Source organism: Podarcis erhardii (assembly GCF_964252035.2).
Source record: "Podarcis erhardii genome assembly, chromosome: 2".
NCBI classification, from domain to species: domain Eukaryota; kingdom Metazoa; phylum Chordata; class Lepidosauria; order Squamata; family Lacertidae; genus Podarcis; species Podarcis erhardii.
In genome coordinates this window covers 34,693,877-34,714,607 of record NC_138498.1, presented here as the reverse complement: position 1 = coordinate 34,714,607, position 20,731 = coordinate 34,693,877, and the positions used below count along the sequence as shown (strand labels likewise).

Sequence of the window (20,731 nt, the reverse complement as noted above, 5' to 3'; positions counted from 1 at the left end):
TTGCATCCCATTGCATTGTAGAGCCAGTGCTCTTGAATCGGAAAACAAGGCATCAACCCTTGTCTCGGAGGTGCCCTTTCCCCAGGTTCTGACCACTTGTTGTCAATCATGGCACTCTGGTGTTCTGCAAGCAGAGCTGAAGGCTTCTTCTGGCTGGATTTCCAAAGTCCCAGCAATGTACTGACCTCAATTTAATTCTGTATTTAGAAATGGAGATGGCATCCTCGTTCTCTTTATCCTGTCCTTGGCTGTTGTGTGTGTGTGTGTGTGTGTGTGTGTGTGTGTGTGTTGCAACTTGGCACTTAAGGAGATGCTACTGTTTAGCCCTGGAATAGTGTGTATTTTAGAGCTAGGTGAATTGATCTTTGCATTTGCCCTTAAGAAGTCGCCTCTTTTGTGTTTTATTTTTTGCAGGTTAAGGGGCTGCTGTGAGATACAGGGGACAGTGAGATGAGGAAAGAGGTGAACAATCTGGCCCCAGCCCAGCAAAGCACTCAAGTATGATTATTAACATTATGCTTGTGAATAATCCCATTGAAGTCTGTGCTTAGTTTAAGCACATGCGTAAGTGCTTTGCTGGATAGGAACCAGGGTGCGCTGTACCTTAGAGCAAGGTCAAAGAGTTACAGTGCACCTTTAGCGAATTTCACAAGGGCGACCCTTTTTGGTCTGTATTAACCAGTCATTTATTATTAGTATTTTATTTGAAGAATTCGATTTATAAAAAGGTAGAGTGACCAAAAAAAGAAAGAAAAAAGTGAGTGAGAATGATAAAAAAGGGGGGAAATACTTTGTTACATTTCCATACATTAGTATATAGATGTTTATAATCTTTTTATCCTAATACACACATAGTTATTGATAACCAAATATATTCTGTGTAAACTCATTCCAAATATCACTGTATTTATCCAAAGAGAGTCTGCATCTATAAGCTGCCCATTCATATGTTGCCAATATTGTCATGTTGTCAAGTCATTGATTAAGGGGAATTGTATCTTTATGCTTCCAATTCATCTGTATCTGCCTCTTGGCCACCATTAGGACGTAAGGAATCCATTTTCATTTTTGGGCACACTGCAATATCGCAGCCCCCCCAAAACCAACTTTTTTTAGGGCGAGTTCTCAGCATGAAATTGTGCACTTAAAATGGTCACTGTACTCTTGCAGGGGGAAACGGGATGTTCCTGTTTTTCGGGACACTTGTGCTGTATGCACACACACACACACCCGCCTGCCCCCATAGCTCAAATGACATTTCATGTATGATATATTCAGGGGATCATAACATTACTTTTGTTGTTCATTTCTGGTTTTCAATCTATCTCTCTGGCTCTGGATCTTCATCTTAGCATTGAGTAGCGAACTTGATGTTATGAAGGAACCATGGAGTTTCCAACCTCCTTTTCACTGTCTAACATTAATATGCTCAAACCACCTTGCTCTGGTGAGCAACCTGGCTGCTGAATTCTGCACTAGCTGAAGTTTCTGAACCATCTTCAGAGGCAGCCCTATTCTTCTTCTTCTTCTTTGGTCATGACTCATAATGGAGTAAGATTGTCTTCCATAAACATGGTTTTAACAATGAGTCGTAAGGGACTGTGGAGGCCAATTCTGGATCCACACATCCTTCCACAGTGGAGACATTGGTTTCCTGGCGGGAGTTGATCACGGTGTGGATTTGCCAAGCATGCCTCCCTCTTAGCACATTTCTCCCTTGCTTCCTGAGTTGCGTCCTGAGTGTCTTCAAAGCCCATGACACCTTTGGCAAAGGCTGTTCTCCAGTTGGAGTGCTTGCAGGCAAGCGTTTCCCAGTTGTTGGTGTTTATACTACATATTTTAAAAAATTCCCTTGAAACAGTCTTTAAACCTCTTTTGTTGAACACCAGCATTAGGCTTCCCATTTTTAAGTTTAGAATAGAGTAGTTGCTTTGGAAGACAATAATCAGGCATCCACACAACATGACCAGTCCAACGAAGTTGATGTTGAAGAATCATTGCTTCGACACTGGTGATCTTTGCTTCTTCTAGTACAATGGTATTAGTTTGCCTGTCTTCCCAAGTGATGTTTAAAATTTTTCGGAGACACCGCTGATAGAATCTTTCGAGGAGTTGGAGATGGCGTTTATAAGTGGTCTATGTTTCACAAGCATACAGTAAGGTTGGTAGTACAATAGCTTTGTAAACAAGCATTTTGGTTTCCCTGCGAATGTCCCAGACCTCAAACACTCTGCACTTCAATCGGGAGAAAACCATGAAAGACCAAAGTCTGTCCCTGCTTCTGTGATACTTGAACGTTGGCTCTTCTTCTGTTGAAGATTAAGTCCTGGTATCAAGCAGGCCGGTTCTGGTGTGCATAACTCTTCTCACTAGACAGAGGTAGCCTTGAAGCTGAAGATGGAGCCACAAAGCAGCTGAAGTATGATGCAGGAGTTTCTGTAGTGTTAGTGGTGCATCAAATCTGATACAGAAGAAACTTATTAGCCTCTATGGGGAGAAAGTGCTGCCTACAGTGTGTTTAAATGTCCTTGAAGTGAAATTAAAATGGGCGAATCTTGGATTTAAGAGACTCTGGGCCTCTTTTTTGGGGTGTTTTTTTTAACTGGTCTCAGGTAGTTGATGCCATAATCACCATGAATTATTGATCACAGGGCTAAAAATACTTGGAAATTCACAGCAATGAATAGAAGAGCCTTTCCTACCAGCCTGGCCCAGCCCGGGCAGGGAGGCTGGAGTGTGTAAACTTGAGTATGTCATGTTACGATGCCTTCACAAATTTGATGCAGTCACAATAACCGCGAATGTCAGCACTGAGAAGGTATCAGGTGTCTGTTTGTATTGGCTTCAATGCCTTCTCCATTTCCCCATGCTGAGGTTGAGGAGGATCGGGCAGGCACTAGGACCTAGGAACTACCTCCTAGCTTAAGACGCTTGAGAAACTGGCCCAGGATAGTAGCATCATTTAGGTCCCACCTTTTCTCCTTGCTGAGAGCCAAATATTTCACTGCCCCTTGCTTCTGCGATCCCAATACAACTCCTATACGTCCCCGTGGCAGGCCCCCTTTTGCCCCATATGTGCTGAGGGCACATGTCTTATGCTCATGCAATGTGGCAAGAAATATGAAGCCTGCATTGTAATAGCACTGATACGCATCACATTTCCTGCTGGCAGAATGGGAGGTCTCTGTTCACAGAATCTGGATCCTCCCTTTTCTTAAGTTTGATGCTTCTAATTTGTTGTTGTTTAGTCATGTCCGACTCTTCGTGACCCCATGGACCAGAGCACGCCAGGCCCTCCTGTCTTCCACTGCCTCCCGCAGTTTGGTCAAACTCAAGCTGGTAGCTTCGAGAACACTATCCAACCATCTCGTCCTCTGTCGTCCCCTTCTCCTTGTGCCCTCCATCTTTCCCAACATCAGATTCTTTTCCAGGGAGTCTTCTCTTCTCATGAGGTGGCCAAAGTATTGGAGCCTCAGCTTCATGATCTGTCCTTCCAGTGAGCACTCAGGACTGATTTCCTTAAGAATGAAGAGGTTTGATCTTCTTGCAGTCCATGGGACTCTTGATACTTCTAATAACAAGGGATTATGTACACAAGGGTAGCTGCGGCTGGAAGCCCTGCAACCCTCGCCAAGGGTGGGAACCGCCTATGGCTGTTTGGTGCGCAAGCCTAGGCCATCAGGGCTGGCCCAAAACATTTTGCCGCCTGAGGCACGAAGGACAAGATGGAGCTCCCCCTCTCCTCCATTTGTTGTACAAAGGACAACCAGATGGACAGTTAACTCTTAATTCAATGTCCGTGTTGAGACAGCATCCTTTGCCACACCTGAGGGCAGCAAGCTAACTTATGGAGAACAGGGCAGCCACCTTACATGGCTCAGTCCTGCAACAGAGGGGAAGGTCTGGTGGTTCAGAAGGAATAGCTGGGGAGGAGGCAGCTACTATTGCCACCAAAGCCCTCAGTGGCCTCACTCTGCATCTGAAAGGGTGTAAAGGAGGGTGGCACATCAAACAGGCTACATTTTACTGTAATTCTAATTCCTGTTCCTAGTGAATTAATAAGGACCTTGATGTACTACTGAATTGTCCTGGCTGTTTTCTCCTTTGAGTTCCCCACTTAGGCCTTAAAAGCCTATCCTCTTTTCTTTCTTTTTTTTCCTGTGCAAAAAATGCATACTTGATGAATTCTTGAGTACTGAGCCTTTTATTATCAAATTTTCATTAAAAGTTTTCTGCGTAAAATACAGGAAAATTCAAACTAATCTAAAGGGGTGGGGGTGGGGAATGAAAGAGCAGAAGTAAAGAGAAAAGAATAGAAAGGAGGGGGGGGGAACGTTAAAAAGAATACAGAGCCCTCTGCCAACAATACATTTTAACTTTTATTCTGTGTCATGAGGGTGGACCCTCCCAGCTCTCACCTGGGATCCTCACCGTCTTCTGCCTAATCTCCCACCTTGAAATATCTTCTTTTTAAAAGCCTATCCTCAATGCTAGGCCATCCATGTTGTTTTCCTTTTAGGAAGCAGCCTTATATCAGGTTTAAGACTCTTTGGCCATCTGGCCCAATCTTGTCTCATCTGACCTACGGGACCTCTTTTAGGATCTCAGACAATGAGGCCTACCTGCTATCTCCCCTAATCCTCCTAACTAGAGATACCAGCAACTGAACTGGGTGTCTTCTGCATCCAACACGTGTGGTCTACCATCGAGTTATGGCCCTTCCTTGGTGTCAAGTATGAAGGTGGGGGAGACCTACCTGAAATGCTTAAAGGTGCTCTTATTTTCTATTTGCCTGGCTGGTTCCTAAAAAATCATAATGAGGGGAGGGAACAAAAGAGGCGAAGTTGGCCTTACATTAGAGTTGTCCATCTCTTTGCTTTACCTTGGACATTTAACAGCAGCCAGACTGAGGACACCATTTAGGGAGAAGGAGCTTGGGGGCAGACACTTCTGGTCTTCAGCCCGCATGTGATAATTCCTCAGGAATATCCATGTCTCTTGTCACGAAGTATTCTAATTGATTTTCATCGCAATTTATTAAAGCCAAAAAGAGTGAAAGGAAAGGAGGAAGTGCGGAAAAGAAAGAAAAGCCCATCAGCTCACATTCGCAATGCAATAACCATCAGTTCATCCGTCTTAGTTTACACATAAAGCTCGATCTATGTCATCCAAATGTCCAGATAGGTATCCAAGTGAAGTTAGCCTTTATAAAAAGTGGTTTGAAATGCAGCAAGGGCATTGGGGTCTTCTGATAGCAGGCATTTAGCCTTGCAGGTTTGAAGTAGAAATCTCTTAGCGGCCCATAATGGTTCTCAACACCCTTTTTCATTGTTATGAAGTATACAAGTAACAAAAACAAATGCTCTTTGAAAGATTCCAGATATAGGCTCCAAGAGCAGATCTTCAAACCTTGCTCTGCAGTTTGCGCCACCAACCTAAAAATCTACCTGCCCCCCCCCCAGCACATGCATTTAAAAGAGTCTGAAGCAGCCCCCCTCCGCCTGACATGCAGAAATGAAGGAGCTGAAACATTCCCCCCATCATTTTGTCTCTGTGCCAGGGGAAGTTGATACAGTGGTACCTCGGGTTAAGAACTTAATTCGTTCTGGAGGTCTATTCTTAACCTGAAACTGTTCTTAACCTGAGGTACCACTTTAGCTAATGGGGCCTCCCGCTGCCACTGCGCTGCCACCGTGCGATTTCTGTTTTCATCCTGAAGCAAAGTTCTTAACCCGAGGTACTATTTCTGGGTGAGTGGAGTCTGTAACCTGAAGCGTCTGTAACCCGAGGTACCACTGTATTTGTTTGGAATGCATGTTTTACATGCATTATATTCAGTGCTTTTTTTCAGGGGGTACACTCAAGGGTACACAGTAATGGCACCTCTTTTTCATTGTTAAAAAGTGTGGCACTTACTGTAACAACTTCATGGTGAATATCGGCACCTATTTTTCTAGAAAAAAAAGCACTGGTTATATTAGATACAAAGTCTACAGCAAGGATAACTAACCTGTTGCCCTCCAGAGGTTGGGCTAAAACTCCCATCATCCCTAATGAACCAGGGGTGCAAAGATCTGCCTGGCACGCACCTCCCCGGTTGCCCAGTCCCAGGCATGCAGGAGGGCGGAGCTGTCGGCCTGCCTCGGCATCTCGCTGGCTCAGTCGCCCCCGAACTCATGGCGCAGAGCCTCCCACAGCAGAAGAGCCCGCTGTGGCGCTCTGACCAATGGACGGGCTCTTCCTCGGACTCTCGTGCCCTGGACTCTTGGCCTGGCACCCCTGAGAGCCTGGCGCCCAGGTGCCCCACATCCTTACTGCCTGTGGGTGAGACGGCCCTGCTGTCATGTTTTGAACACGCATATGATAAACAGAATGCACTGGTGGGCGGACGGACAGGTTTGCACTCCCCTCATCTCCTCCTTCCCAACTTTCGCACATTCATCCATTATATGTGCATGGAGTCTATATGCATGCAGGATTGCATGGCTTGGAGACTTAAGCACCAACCAAGCACCCTGATTGCACCTCCTTGTGTATATAACTTGCGGAGATGTAGACTCTGTGCATACAGAGCTGATGAATGCATGCGGCTGGGAGTGTGTGTGTGTGTGTGTGTTTGTGTTTGCAATCCTCCTTCCTCTCATTGTGTTCGTTGCACACTACTCTAAACCAGTGTTTAAACATGCCACATTTAAGCCAGAGATAAGGATGGAAAATGATCCTCACATTTCAGCAGAGGTGCAAATCTTGAGTATCCAAAGCACCCTACAAATCTTAGGCCAAACACAGCCAACCCTTTAATTGACACATGTGAATGTTTTCTATGGTGTGTGTATGGGACAGGGGATCAGATATCAAATCCCTAGAGAACTTCAGGGAGTCTCTAGTGCCTTCCCCTGTTAGGATTGACCCACTTGCATTGGTGTTATTCCTCCCCCCCCCCCCATTGTTTAGTCTGCTCATCAGAACTCCCCCATTCATAATATATATTTGGTCTCTTCCTCTCTTCAAAGTAACATGGAATGGCTGCATTGCTATAATTTGCAACAGCACAGAGTGCTTTCCTGATTTGTGCCCCCTGGGATATGCTGAGGATGATACCTTTCAGTGGAGATAGGCAGCCATGTGATTGTCATCATTAATCCCTGCTCTCCAGGCTGCATATGGATGAACATGTTTTGAGAAGAGTTATAACGCCAGTCGCATTGTGATGGATTTATTGGCTCTCGTTACTTTCCAAAGGAGGCCCTGCCATGAGGCGAGGCGAGGCGGCTGCCTCAGGCAGATGATTTTGGGAATTGCTAATGGTGGCCGTGTGGGGAGATAGACAGATTGGGCCCATCCAGGACCATAAGGTGGTGCTGTGCAAACCTCATCGAAAGTCATTTCTATGGGACTTGTCCAGAAGAATTTTCTAGTAGAGTGGGTGACATAGTATTTTGTGTGTGTGTGATGTATTCCTCTCTAGAAAACAACAGAGAAAGACAGCGTGCAGGAGGGAAATCTGATATTGCACTCATTCACTCGCCACACACACCCAACTTAAATGCATTAATTCATGCTCTGTGCATAGAACTTACTGTGCATGTAAAAGAAAAGGATTTATTGCGCATGCATTGTGCACAGAACCAGATAATTTTGTTTAGTGCACAGGTTTGAATTAACGCATGGAGGTCAGGGATGGGACCCCATCTAGGGTTGCCATATTTTGAAGAGCAAAAAAGAAGAGACATTTGCTGACTTAACTATGGATTGCTATGATGACTCTACCCATGAAAAAGAGGACATGTCCTGGAAAAAGAGGACATATGGCAACCCTACCGTGGACATGAATCTTACTCTCCTACTTCCGCACGTTCCTTCTTCCTCGGTTGTTATTTGAAAAGGGCTTCTACCTTTCTATCATCTTGCATCCTGCTCTTCCTCTAAGAAGCAGCCGAGTTCAGCAGACCTGAGATTATCGCGTTCTCTGCCCCCATCCCAAATATATGAATAGTGAACATTTTCTATAGTGCTTAAGGGACAGAAAGGGACAGAATCGACAGGCTTGAAGGCTATACAAACTTAACTAAGAGCAAGTCCCATGAAACTCAATGAGGTATACTTTGGACATGCATAGGGAATGTGCTGTGAGTTCCTTCGTACTGGAAGGAAATGCCATAAGCAGACTCTCTTAATCACCTCTGCTGGAACAGCATCAGAGGTAATTATCTCCAGTACAATCATTACAGTTGGTATTAATAGTCGAAAGAACACTTGGGGTGGGGCAGAGAGCACTTTTTATGCACACCATCACAGATGTGAAGTTGGGTTATATCACCCCATTCATCATTTTTAGCAGTTGCTCACATTTTAGGAGATCTGCCCCACAATATGAAGCAAATGTACTGTGAAAAGCGTTTACCCAGATTCTTTTCTTTTAATTGTCGCAAAGCAATTTCTCCTTCAATTATAATTGAAAATAGGAATTTTAACATTAATACTTGGAGGTGCCATTTGGTGAAAGAACACAGAATTATCTGGGTTTCCCATCATTCCTGGCATCCCCAAAGATCTCAGATTGCAATGTTGAGAGAGACCTTTGCCTGAGACCTTGCAGAGTAGACAATATCGCAGGGCTGGTGGGCATCTTACCCTCCAGATTTTGCTGGCATTCCTGACTATTGGCTATGCCGGCTGGGCTGATGGGAGATGCTTAGTCCTGCCACACCTGGAGAGCCCACAGGTTAGCTACCCCAATACTTAGGTTAGCTACCTGCAATACTGAGTGGTTTGACTCTGTGCAAGACAGATTTCATTCATAGGATGAATCACCGATGGTGTATTCTGCACTTTGATTGAATTACTCCATGTGCCACAGCTCTGTACTTACCGTAAATAATAGAAGAATTAAAAGTGGTATGGTTTGCATCCCCTAAAGCAGGCATGTCCAAAGTCCATTTTGGGGGCCTAATCCTGCCCGCTGGTCAATTTAATCTAGCCCCTGTGGCAGTATATCTCATGGGGTAAAATCAATGTGAGAATCAATTGTTCCAGAAACAGAGAAGTTGTTTCAGGAATCATCAGAAGACTGAGATTGTTTTTTTCCTATGCAAGAACATTTTCTGTGGGAGCTGTTCTTTGGACATGCGCAGTGTGACAGGAAGTACTGATAACAACGGTTCTATGTACAGTGGTACCTCGGGTTACATACGCTTCAGGTTACATACGCTTCAGGTTACAGACTCCGCTAACCCAGAAATAGTACCTTGGGTTAAGAACTTTGCTTCAGGATGAGAACAGAAATCATTCTCCGGCGGCGCAGCAGCAGCAGGAGGCCCCATTAGCTAAAGTGGTGCTTCAGGTTAAGAACAGTTTCAGGTTAAGAACGGACCTCCAGAACGAATTAAGTACTTAACCTGAGGTACCACTGTAATTTGTAGCTTGTTGTAAGTCTCTTGCTTGTGCTTTGTGGGGAGAGAAGTAGGGAGAGAGTGTCTTGGACTCTTGTTGGACTCTTTAAGTATGCCTTTACCATGGTACTGGTGAATGATTGTATATATATATTTGCTACCAATACGCTTTTATACCTGTCAAGTAAACTTCTACACTTGACTGAATCTTTATGGCATCCATGAGTGTTTATTGCCTACTGTGTGTACCTTCAACCCCAAGGAAGGAGTTGCGTTGAGATGTAACTCTGCTGAATATGGATACTGGCACACATGCACAGGGAAAGTGATGCTGGACCCAATCCTTCTAAATCATCCATCAGAGGTTGATGGATTGATCCATCAATTGCCGTATTTTTCGCCCTATAGGACGCACTTTTTCCTCTCCCAAAATGAGGGGAAATGTGTGTGCGTCCTATGGGGCGAATGCAGGCTTTCGCTGAAGCCTGGAGAGCGAGAGGGGGCTTCAGGCTTCAGGAAGCTTTCCGCAAGCCTTGGGAGCCCGCGGGAGTTCCCGCCGGGCTCCCCAGGCTTGCGGATAGCAGCCTGTTCTGGGGGCTGGGGCCGGGGGAAGCTCAGGCTTCCCCCGCCCCAGCCCCGCACCTGGGGGGGGGAATAATATTTTTTCTTTATTTCCCCCCCTCCCCAAAACTAGGTGTGCCCTATGGGCTGGTGCGCCCTATAGGGTGAAAAATATGGTAGTTTACGCAGTTCCCCTGGCAGGGGTCTTAATGCAGGCCTGCAGCAGTGTTTCGTTTACGACAGATGAAGTCTGGGGTCTGGGCACTTAAGAAAACAGTGCAAAAGTTAAGGGGATAGTGCACAGTACATGAAGAGTACACTGCAGATGACAATATGTTTGGCTTCACTAATGCAGGGAATGGCTGGGCAGTTTATAATACGCCAGATTCAAAAGCACCCCTGCTAGAATATGGTTTGAGCCCAGCCTAGTTCCAGAGAATGATCATAGAATCATAGAATCATAGAGTTGGAAGAGACCACAAGGGCCATCGAGTCCAACCCCCTGCCAAGCAGGAAACACCATCAGAGCACTCCTGACATATTGTTGTCAAGCCTCTGCTTAAAGACCTCCAAAGAAGGAGACTCCACCACACACCTTGGCAGCAAATTCCACTGTCGAACAGCTCTTACTGTCAGGAAGTTCTTCCTAATGTTTAGGTGGAATCTTCTTTCTTGTAGTTTAGAACCATTGCTCTGTGTCCGCTTCTCTGGAGCAGCAGAAAACAACCTTTCTCCCTCCTTTTATATATTTGAACATGGCTATCATATCACCCCTTAACCTCCTCTTCTCCAGGCTAAACATGCCCAGCTCCCTTAGCCGTTCCTCATAAGGCATCGTTTCCAGACCTTTGACCATTTTGGTTGCCCTCCTCTGGACACGTTCCAGTTTTTCAGTGTCCTCCTTGAACTGTGGTGCCCAGAACTGGACACAGTACTCCAGGTGAGGTCTGACCAGAGCAGAATACAGTGGCACTATTACTTCCCTTGATCTAGATGCAATACTCCTATTGATGCAGCCCAGAATTGCATTGGCTTTTTTAGCTGCCGCGTCACACTGTTGGCTCAAGTTTGTGGTCAACCAAGACTCCTAGATCCTTTTCACATGTACTGCTCTCAAGCCAGGTGTCACCCATCTTGTATTTGTGCCTCTCATTTTTTTGCCCAAGTGCAATACTTTACATTTCTCCCTATTAAAATTCATCTTGTTTGTTTTGGCCCAGTTCTCTAATCTGTCAAGGTCATTTTGAAGTGTGATCCTGTCCTCTGGGGTGTTAGCCACCCCTCCCAGTTTGGTGTCATCTGCAAATTTGATCAGGATGCCCTTGAGTCCATCATCCAAGTCGTTGATAAAGATGTTGAATAAGACCGGGCCCAAGACAGAACCCTGTGGCACCCCACTAGTCACTCTTCTCCAGGATGAAGAGGAACCATTGATGAGCACCCTTTGGGTTCGGTCAGTCAGCCAGTTAGAAATCCACTGAGTGGTAGCATAGTCAAGTCCGCATTTTACCAGCTTCTTTACAAGAATATCATGGGGCACCTTGTCAAATGCCTTGCTGAAATCAAGGTAGGCTACATCCACTGCGTTCCCTTCATCTACCAGGCTTGTAATTCAGGCTTGTAATTCTGTCAAAAAACGAGATCAGGTTAGTCTGACACGACTTATTTCACGACTTATTTATTTATGATCTTCTGAGAGTGTGTGCATGACCTCCTAGTATCCCTCTTCTGAAAAGAAATTGGGCGTGGTGGGCAAGTGCTGAGGATTGTGTTGGGAGGCGCCAGGAGTGCAAATACCCTGGGCCCTGCCAGTGCCCTGTTTCCTCGAGTTGCTTTTTCAGCTAAGTGCTTGCATCTGTCTAAATGGAGCCCAGCAGGCAAAGGTCCGCCCAGCAAGGGATGTTCTCCCCACAAAGCAGCGCTGTATTTGGAAATCCAGTTTTTAATTACAGTTGGTGCTTCCAAGACTCCTGCTGGCAGCTGACATCTTGCAGCAAAAAGAGAGAGGAAGAGGGATGGAGAGGAAACCAGGATTAGTGACGGCAAGAGAGCAGGAGCCCAGAGCAAAACTGATTCCCGCCCTCTTCCAACCCCGTTAATGCTTTGGTTATCACTGGCCAAGTTTTTGCCATTAAATTTTTGCATTTCCTTTTCCAAATGCTAACATTTGCGCTTGGGGCATCAAGCTGGTGTTAGCATTGGGGTGTAATGGAATTTTGTTCAGTGAACGTTGGGCCTGCCAACTTGCTCACTGGTCCTCTTCCTCCTCCTCCTCCTCCTGCTGCTTCTGTGCCTTTAAACTGTAACCTTTCATGTAGAAATTCAGCCCATGAAGTTTTCCTGGCACAGAGAGGAATTGTTTGGGACAGATTTTGCTTGCTTAAATTTCTGCATGCAAGTCTGTTGTAAAAGACACAGGAACCAGAGCCAATAAAATAAATAAAATTCTGCATCTCAGGGATGGGTGTGTGTGTATTACATATGTCTACAACACACACTGCAATGTAGTGTGTGTTTATGTACGTGTGTTGGCAATATTTTCCTGAGAGGTTTCCTGTATCTTGATGGGGGGAAGGTTCACCTGCTGATTTTCTTCCTGCTATGTCACTTTTGAAGATACAGAAAGCTTCCAATGTGGTGGTGGTGGGGGGAATGACAACCCTAATCAACTTGGATGGCTTTGAGAGTGGTTGTGGGAAATTAGGATGAGGAATATGGTTTGGTAGCCTCCCAAAACTTATAAAGATGGATGGAAGAACAATGTTTAATGGCTGGATACAAACTCCATTCAGAGTAAAAATCTATGGTAATCACTCTTATTAGAGTTTTAAAATGGTATGATGTACTACGTTCTTAATAATTTTTGTGATTTGCTTTGAATTTATAAAATGTTTAGAAAGATGGGTCATTATAGATATGTGTAAATATAATGAATAAAACCTAAATAGCCAGGAATGAAATGGTTGTAATATGTGTGAGGGCGGTATTCAGCTAACTTTTTTTAATATTTAGAACAGACCCATTAAAATTAATAAACATGACTACTTTGTCATGTTTATTAGGAGTCCATTAGGTCCATTAGGAGTAAAACCTAGTTGAAAACCACCCAGTTTTTCTCACAGCTGAGTTAAATCACAATGGCAGAAGCTGAGAACAGCCCAATGAGGGAGTTGACGCCTCACCTCTTGGATCTTGTGTGAAGAGCAGGGAGGTTAAAAAGAAGTTTTTCAAGTTTCCCCATTCTGTGGGCTGTATGTTGAGAACACCTGTCTGAGCTACACATAGGATTTCATCCTAAGGACCAAAAAACCCCCCAGGTAATGTAGCACATTCTGGTAAAATCCCTCAGTGGGATGGAAGCCAGCAGAATTCCTCTCAGTCCTTGTTGCTTGGGTAGTATGACCTTGATGCTCTGCATATGTGCTTAGAAGTAGGTCCTCTCAAATGAGTTTGCAAAGAGGCCACTTTGGCAAAGAGGCAAGGTAGTAATTGGATGAGGCAGTAGAGTTCAACCTTTTCAGACCTGGGACCCACCTTTAGCTTAACCATGCATTTGGGAACCTGCTAGCTTGCTTCCTTATTAATTTATTTTACCAAAAATGTGTATGGTGTTAGTGCCACTGTTTGGACTTTACCTTAGTTCAGGCTGCAACCCACGCTTGGTTCCTAATAATAATAATAATAATAATAATAATAATAATAATAATTTATTATTTGTACCCCACCCATCTGGCTGGGTTTCCCTAGCCACTCTGGGCGGCTTCCAACAAGCATTAAAAATACATCAAAATGTCACACATTAAAAACTTCCCAACCTTCTGCTGCACGAAGATCAGTCTTATTAAATGGTTTAGTAACTCACACAGTTTCAGAAAAGTGCAAGGCTCACAGCTAGATTTCATAACTGCTCGTCTTGGGTTTCTGCCGTCTGTTGAAGCAGTTGAATTGGAGCTGGGACACCAAGCTAGAGCGGTTTGGTTTGGTTTGGCCATTTCTATGCTGCTCAAAGCCATTTTGGAAAAGGGAACTGAAGGGACCTTTTTGAGGCAGCTGAGAAAGTTGAGCAGAGAGGGCTCTTCAAGCTGCTGGCTGCGACAGGGACCTTGTCCCCATTTGCCGGCAGTAGAGCTGGGGAACCTGTGGCTCTGCAGATGTTGTTGGCCTCCAACTCATATCGGCCCCAGGCAGCATGACACAACTGCCAGGGGCGATGGGAGTCCAGCCATATCTGCAGGGCCATGGGTCCCTCACTATCCTATGCTGACCAATGGGCAGCCCTATGGCTTGCAATTATTGCAAGAAACATTGATGTATTATGGTGTGAACGTGTGGCAGTGTGAAATGGATATGCATGCCTGTTGAAGCATCGCTATGCTAATCAAGTTTCCCAGACACTCGTAAAGGTGCTTTTAAAAGATGCATGTGCATGCATCTTTTATTTCCGCACTTTACGCACCTGCAGGGGAAAACACTAGCAAAAGGGCAGGTGTTTCACGCAGCCATCCAAATGAGTAGCCCGGCTCTAAGTGAAGTCAATGGAATCTGAGTGTGATTGTGCTTAGGATTGGGGCGTGGGGACAAGGCTAGCTTTAGGGACCGCTCCCAAACCTGTGTGTCTTTTGCCCTGTAGCATTCCTTCCCAAGACCTGCTGTTTTAACTGCTGCCTCATCCAAAGAAGTAGTTAGAGCTAATTTCTTTCCCTTGAAGTGTTTTAAATTTTTTATTATTACCGCTGGTACTTAATCTTTGAGTTGATGGAACTGAAGGTGCCTATCAGGCTGTGAAATAATTTTTTTAAAAGAAGAAGAAATGAAATGGTGAAGACAGGCTGCGTTGTGGCAGCTCACAGCCAAGGGACAGCGGGAGTCATAAGACCAGGAGGATGGGCAGCAGGGGGAGTGACAATATTGCTCCCCAACATCATTTAAAAAAATAAAAAATTGCTCAAGGACACTCGGAGACTGAACTGCTATGGAACCAAGGGCAATGTGGAAGGAAAGGAGAAGAGGGTTTTTATTAACTGCTCAGGAAATAGAGGCAAAAGAATTGGGGAGTCATGGAGCAGATTTCCTTCGTGGCTGGAGGGGGGGAAACAGAGAGAATGTTTAATTTGCAGGGGCACTTTATAACCCGGTTTTAGAACTCTAGTGGGGCACCATTTTCTCTTTGGGCACTTCCAGGTGACCTGTCTATCAAGCATTCATCCTGATTTGTTTTTAGAGTGATTAGACAGTGGCAGCCGTTATATAATGAGCCTTTGTTCTGATTTGTTTGAGTAATGTTTAGGTAGAATTGCGTCAAAATAAGTGTGGATCCCCCACTTTTCGGTGCATTTCCCCCTCACTTTCCTTATCGGAAAAGTAGATGGGGGGAAATAGATGGGAAAGACCTCCCAATCAACTGTAATTGTGCAATCTGAATTTACTGGTATGTGACTGGTATTTGCCACCCAGCCCTACTGTTGGGTAAAGTGAGGTAACTGCCTCAGACAGCAGGTGCAGAGAGATGGGAGCCATTACATCCCCTTGGCTGCTCCTATTTTTTTCTCCACAGAGATGGGTCTTTCCATATCAAGTGATCCAACGTTTTTAACTCTTTTGCCTTGGCGAATCATATTCATTTTATTAATCACTTTTTAAAAATTTTGGGACGCGGGTGGTGCTGTGGGTTAAACCACAGAGCCTAGGACTTGCTGATCAGAAGGTCGGCGGTTCAAATCCCCACGAGTGGGTGAGCTCCCATTGCTCGGTCCCTGCTCTGCCAACCTAGCAGTTCGAAAGCACGTCAAAGTGCAAGTAGATAAATAGGTACCACTCCGGTGGGAAGGTAAACGGCGTTTCCGTGTGCTGCTCTGGTTTGCCAGAAGCGGCTTAGTCATGCTGGCCACATGACCCGGCCACATAAAGCAAGATGAGCGCCGTAACCCCAGAGTCCGTCACGACTGGACCTAATGGTCAGGAGTCCCTTTACCTTTACCTTTAAAATGTTAAATTTTGTAACTTAAAAATTACAGTAAGTCGTATCATATTAAAAAGCCCATGACATTTTGAAGAAATTGGTGTTTTTAGTTTTGACACATCTCCATTTTGGGCTGAGCTTTTAAGGTTTTTGTGTAGCCTGGCAAGGCCAAAATGGTCCTTGGTTTTTTTGGGAAATTTCAAACCCTCATAACTCACAAACGGGATGGGGAAAAGAGTAAAATGTTAGTTTTAGTTATGATCATTCAACAAGTGTACAAAATTTTTAGAAAATTGGATAATATGAGGTAAAAAAAGTTGCATCACTTGATATTTACGCTACATGGCCTGCCTTCCCCCCGCCCCCAAACTAGTCTGCTGCCTCAGCAGTGTAAGTTTAGTGTCATTTCAAAGAAGAAAATTTTATTTTATGTTTTAGTACTGTTTTTATTTTGAATTACACGGGAGGCACCATACTCTTTTCAGGGCTTAGGTTCTCAACCTGTGGGTCCCCAGATGTTGTTGGACTACTCCCATCATCCCTGAGCTCTGGCCTTGCTAGCTAGGGGTGATGGGAGTTGTAGTTCAACAACATCTGGGAACCCACAGGTTGAGAAAGGCTGGCTCAGGGCCTCTGAAGGCCTTAATCTGGCCCTGTGCCTCAGGTACTGTGGAAGACATAATATCATCACTAGTGGGGAAGTCAGGCTTTACTGCCAGTCTGGATGACTTCTGTATGTGAAGAGGGGAGGGGGGTGCCTTTTGTTCATTACCTCAGGTAGCAAAATGTTTCGGGTGGCCCTTTCCTTTCCTCCCTTCTGCTTTGAGGAAGAGCTGCCCCAGCTGAGAGAAGCCTTTTGCCTAACTTCTCCATATTGTTCCCAGTCGTTCTTTATTAGCACCATCATCCATCTTAACATTTTTCATTTCTGCACCTGTAATTTTCTTTCACCTGGGAAGTACGGTGTGCCATAGAATTTCACCGAATTACACTTTACAGTGGTACCTCAGGTTACAGACGCTTCAGGTTACAGACGCTTCAGATTACAGACTCTGCTAACCCAGAAATAGTAACTCGGGTCAAGAACTTTACCTCAGGTTGAGATCAGAAATCGTGCTCCGGTGGTGTGGCAGCTAATGGGAGCCCCATTAGCTAAAGTGGTGCTTCAGGTTAAGAACAGTTTAAGGTTAAGAATGGACCTCCAGAAAGAATTAAGTTCTTAACCCGAGGTACCACTGTATAGGCTCGGGGGGGGGGGGTGAGAGAGCAATTTCTTAGACTGAGAATCAGAAGAAGGGAAACTGCGAGAGGGTGGAAGGAAAACCTATGTGATGGCAGAGCAGAAAGTTTGCCCTGCTTACTGCACCAAGGTGGTATTTTCTGTATCAGGGGGTGGCTAATGTGTTGTTGTTGTTTTTAGCCTGAGAGTCACATTCACTTTTGGCTAACCCTCCAAGGGCCACTTGCTAGGGGACAAAAGTGTGTGTGGCTGGCCACACTCTCTCATGCACAGGGCACACTCGCAGAGAGATGTGTGCTGATCAGTGTTGTGTTATGGCTCCCTCTCCACTCATCAAAAGATCAGTTCATAACTGTTCCACCCTCTTCGTCTCAAAATTCAGGTGCATCCTGGAGGAGTGGAAGGGGGAAATGTATAAATAGTATGTGGGGTGTATATCTGCTTTGGATGAAGCCCAAATATCACCCTGAAGTGGGCTGCTCTGCAAGTATTCAGACCTCCCCCAAAGCAAAGTAGGTCTTATAATTTGGGGTGGTTCAAAGTGAAGTGATCAGCTCTCCAAGCTTGAGACCCACCCACTTAGGGTGTTTGGACACTTTTCTGGTCAATGGGATATCTTTCTGAACCTCCCACAAGCTCCCCATAAAACGAGAATGCTAGGGAGGCAGGAAGGAAAGTGGGTTTTGTGTGAGTGAGTCAGTGTCATTTTGTGACTGACAGCTATAGCTTCCAACTAGGGCTTGACTTTACCAGGGTTCTCCAGTTGCAATTGGAGGGGATGATTACTCTTCTAGGAGCCGCAAAGTTGAAACAGTTTGAATTGTTGGTGGTAGTGTTTTGCTTGTGTGATCTTATTCCAGTCCAGACCAAAGCTTTCTTGAAATCAATCCTATTCTTGCATCCTAATTCCTCTTGACACTTGCAGTTGTTTGTTTATGCCTGAGTGCTAGCAGTTAGGCAAGTCACTTCCTTTTCCCCTCCACTTTCCATCCCATTCTGACCCTAGTTGCATTTGGCTGAAGTCAGGGAATTAAACACTGGGATGTCTGTGAATCTTTGGAGAACACCAATCTGAAATTTGGCAGGTTTTCACCCCTTCAGAAGCAGCTACACTACCTGTAAGTTTAATCCAATTCTGGCAAAAAGGTTTTTAAAAAACCCCAATATTTTTTTTAGCCATTTCTTGATTTCTTCATTATAGTCAATGAAGAGACACATGAAGCTTTGGAAAACCAAAGCCACCCTTCACTGTAGATCTGAAGCGAAGCAGCTCTCATCCGAAATGGTCCGAAGCAGAGCAGCCCCTTACCCAAAGCAGATTTGCGAAGCATAACCCAATTGAATTGCCCTCGATGAAGCATAGACTTGGCTTGAGGAAGGGCAGTTTTCTTCCACTTCTGCTAACAAAGATCTTGCTTTGAGAGTATCCACTGTTAGGGTAAGATGTGCTGATCTTCCAATTCATGCAGCAGAAGGGGGAGAGAGATCCAGAACATTGTGTGACTGGCGGTTGCTGGCAGGGATGCCAATGAGTGTTGAATTTACAGTGATGATTTACAGTGCAGATGACTGATGGAATGGGAGAGTCTTCCCTCTTAAATATTTGATTGTCAGCTATACAAAGCGCCAAGCAATTTAGCCTCGAGCCTTTTGCATTGGAGTTTTTTTGCTGCTGCTTCTTTTTGCCTCTGTCTATCCTGTGTGTTAGAAGAGTCATTATTCTAACCAAAACAGGAACATAGGGAGCTGCCTTATAGTGAGCCCAGACCATTAGTCAGTACCGACTGCACTGGCTGGCAGCAGCTGTCTAGGGTTTCAGGCAGATTCACCTGGAGATTCCAGGGACTGAACCTGGGATGTTTTGCCTGCCAACCCTATGTGCCCTATAAAATATACCAAAGAAGAAGAATAAAAATGGAGATCACTGCAGTGAATGTTTTAAAAAGGAAATATATAATACACGAGCAGAGATTGAATGACGCTAAGAAATCAAAGAGACCCATTAGGAAAAAGCTAGAAAGAGGAAGCATTGGGAAATGGCCACTGGGTGGCAGCAGAGGGAAATTTGGGTTGAGGAAAGTGTAGAAGTGGCTGGGATTAAAGCAGGGATGGGGAAACTTGTGGCTTGGCAGAGGCTGCAGGAGTCCATCTCCCATCAGCCCCAGACAGCGTGGCCAGGGGTGATGGGCTTTGTAGTCTTGTTAACTTCTGGAGGGCCACAGATTCCTCACTCCATCCCCCCCCCCCCGGATGAAAGGGCGTCTAGGATGACGGAAGGAAACTTACCCGAGTGTGGATGTTTGGGAAGAACAGGGTTGTGATGGGAGAGGAGCTTAGTGGCAAGAGAAAAGGTGGAAATAGGTGCAGAAAGGGTAAAGGATTGTGAGAATGGATTGACTGCAAGGCTGGGGGGTGGGATCTGGGGAAGGAGGGAGAGTGAAAGCTGGGGGCAGGCTGATAAAGAGATGGGGTGGAGGTTAGCTGGAGAGCTAATCTGACAGAGGGAATGGGTGAAGGAGGTGTGGTTGGGTTTGGAGGGAAGAAAGCATGGCACCAAACGTGCCTATATTAAGGGGTGGGAGGAATAGTGTAGCGACTGCTTTGTGGAATAAATCCACCTGTCGCTTTATTGCTCAGGGGCCACTTCACACAGGTCTTCCCCTAAATTGTTCTTTTTTTTAATGTGCAACTAAAAATGCAAAGCATGCACACAGCAAGCAGGTGTTAAAAAGTGGCACATCGTGCAGACAAGCTCGTTGGAAGGCTGGGATTGGCTCCCTTGTCTCCCCTACGCTCGGTGGCTGGCCCACGTTGGTGGCTAAACAGCTGTGTGCGGTTGACTTTAGATCTGCTGGCAAAACAGCATCTTTTAATGCCTCCCTCCAGCTCTCCTTCTGGATCCTTTGTCGCTGTCCTTTTCTGACCGATGTTTCTTTTGTCCTGGGTTGCAGGCAATCCATGGTGGACATGGGCAGAGCTCTGACAAACACCCTGGTGCTGTCCATGGTGCTGGGCTGTTCAGCTGTCCTAATGGATGACTCGCTGCCAAGCTCCGGGGAACCAGTGGTAACGGTGGCCGTGGTTTTCGGGGGCTCTTCCTACCCTGTCCACATCCGCAGCCGGCTCACGCACCAAAGCTTCCTGGATATGCCTCTGGAGATCCACCCGGTCACCGTAGTAGTGAACGACACCAACCCCAGGACTCTCTTGACCCAAATCTGCAACATGCTGTCCAGCACGAAAATTCACGGGATCGTCTTTGAGGACAACATCGGCACAGAAGCCGTGGCACAGATTCTGGACTTCATCTCGTCCCAGACCAACGTCCCCATCATTAGCATCAGTGGAGGATCTGCTGTGGTCCTAACACCCAAGGTGAAAATACCTTTTCGTTATTTTGGGAGACTGGGGGTGAATGCAGTGCACCATTCATAAATGTGTCGGGTTATAGCAGTGGATAGCCACTAAGAACCCGACTCCTATCAGCAAAATATATAACTGCCCATGACAGTCGTAGTAAACAAAAAGAAAGTACTCTGAGTACGTGCAGTTAATATTTTGAACTCGCTTCTCATTGCA

General features: G+C 45.4%; 1 protein-coding gene across 2 annotated transcripts in view; it reads left to right on the top strand.

The window, feature by feature from the left end:
- Nucleotides 1-20,731, top strand: part of GRIN2C (glutamate ionotropic receptor NMDA type subunit 2C) — a 92,258-nt gene that overhangs the window by 12,910 nt on the left and 58,617 nt on the right. For both annotated transcript variants that reach the window (XM_081850682.1, XM_081850681.1), the window contains exon 2: nucleotides 20,104-20,527. In XM_081850682.1, coding sequence (XP_081706808.1) covers nucleotides 20,111-20,527 — 417 coding nt within the window. In that variant the 5' untranslated portion in view covers nucleotides 20,104-20,110. The remainder of the gene's footprint in view (nucleotides 1-20,103; nucleotides 20,528-20,731) is intronic.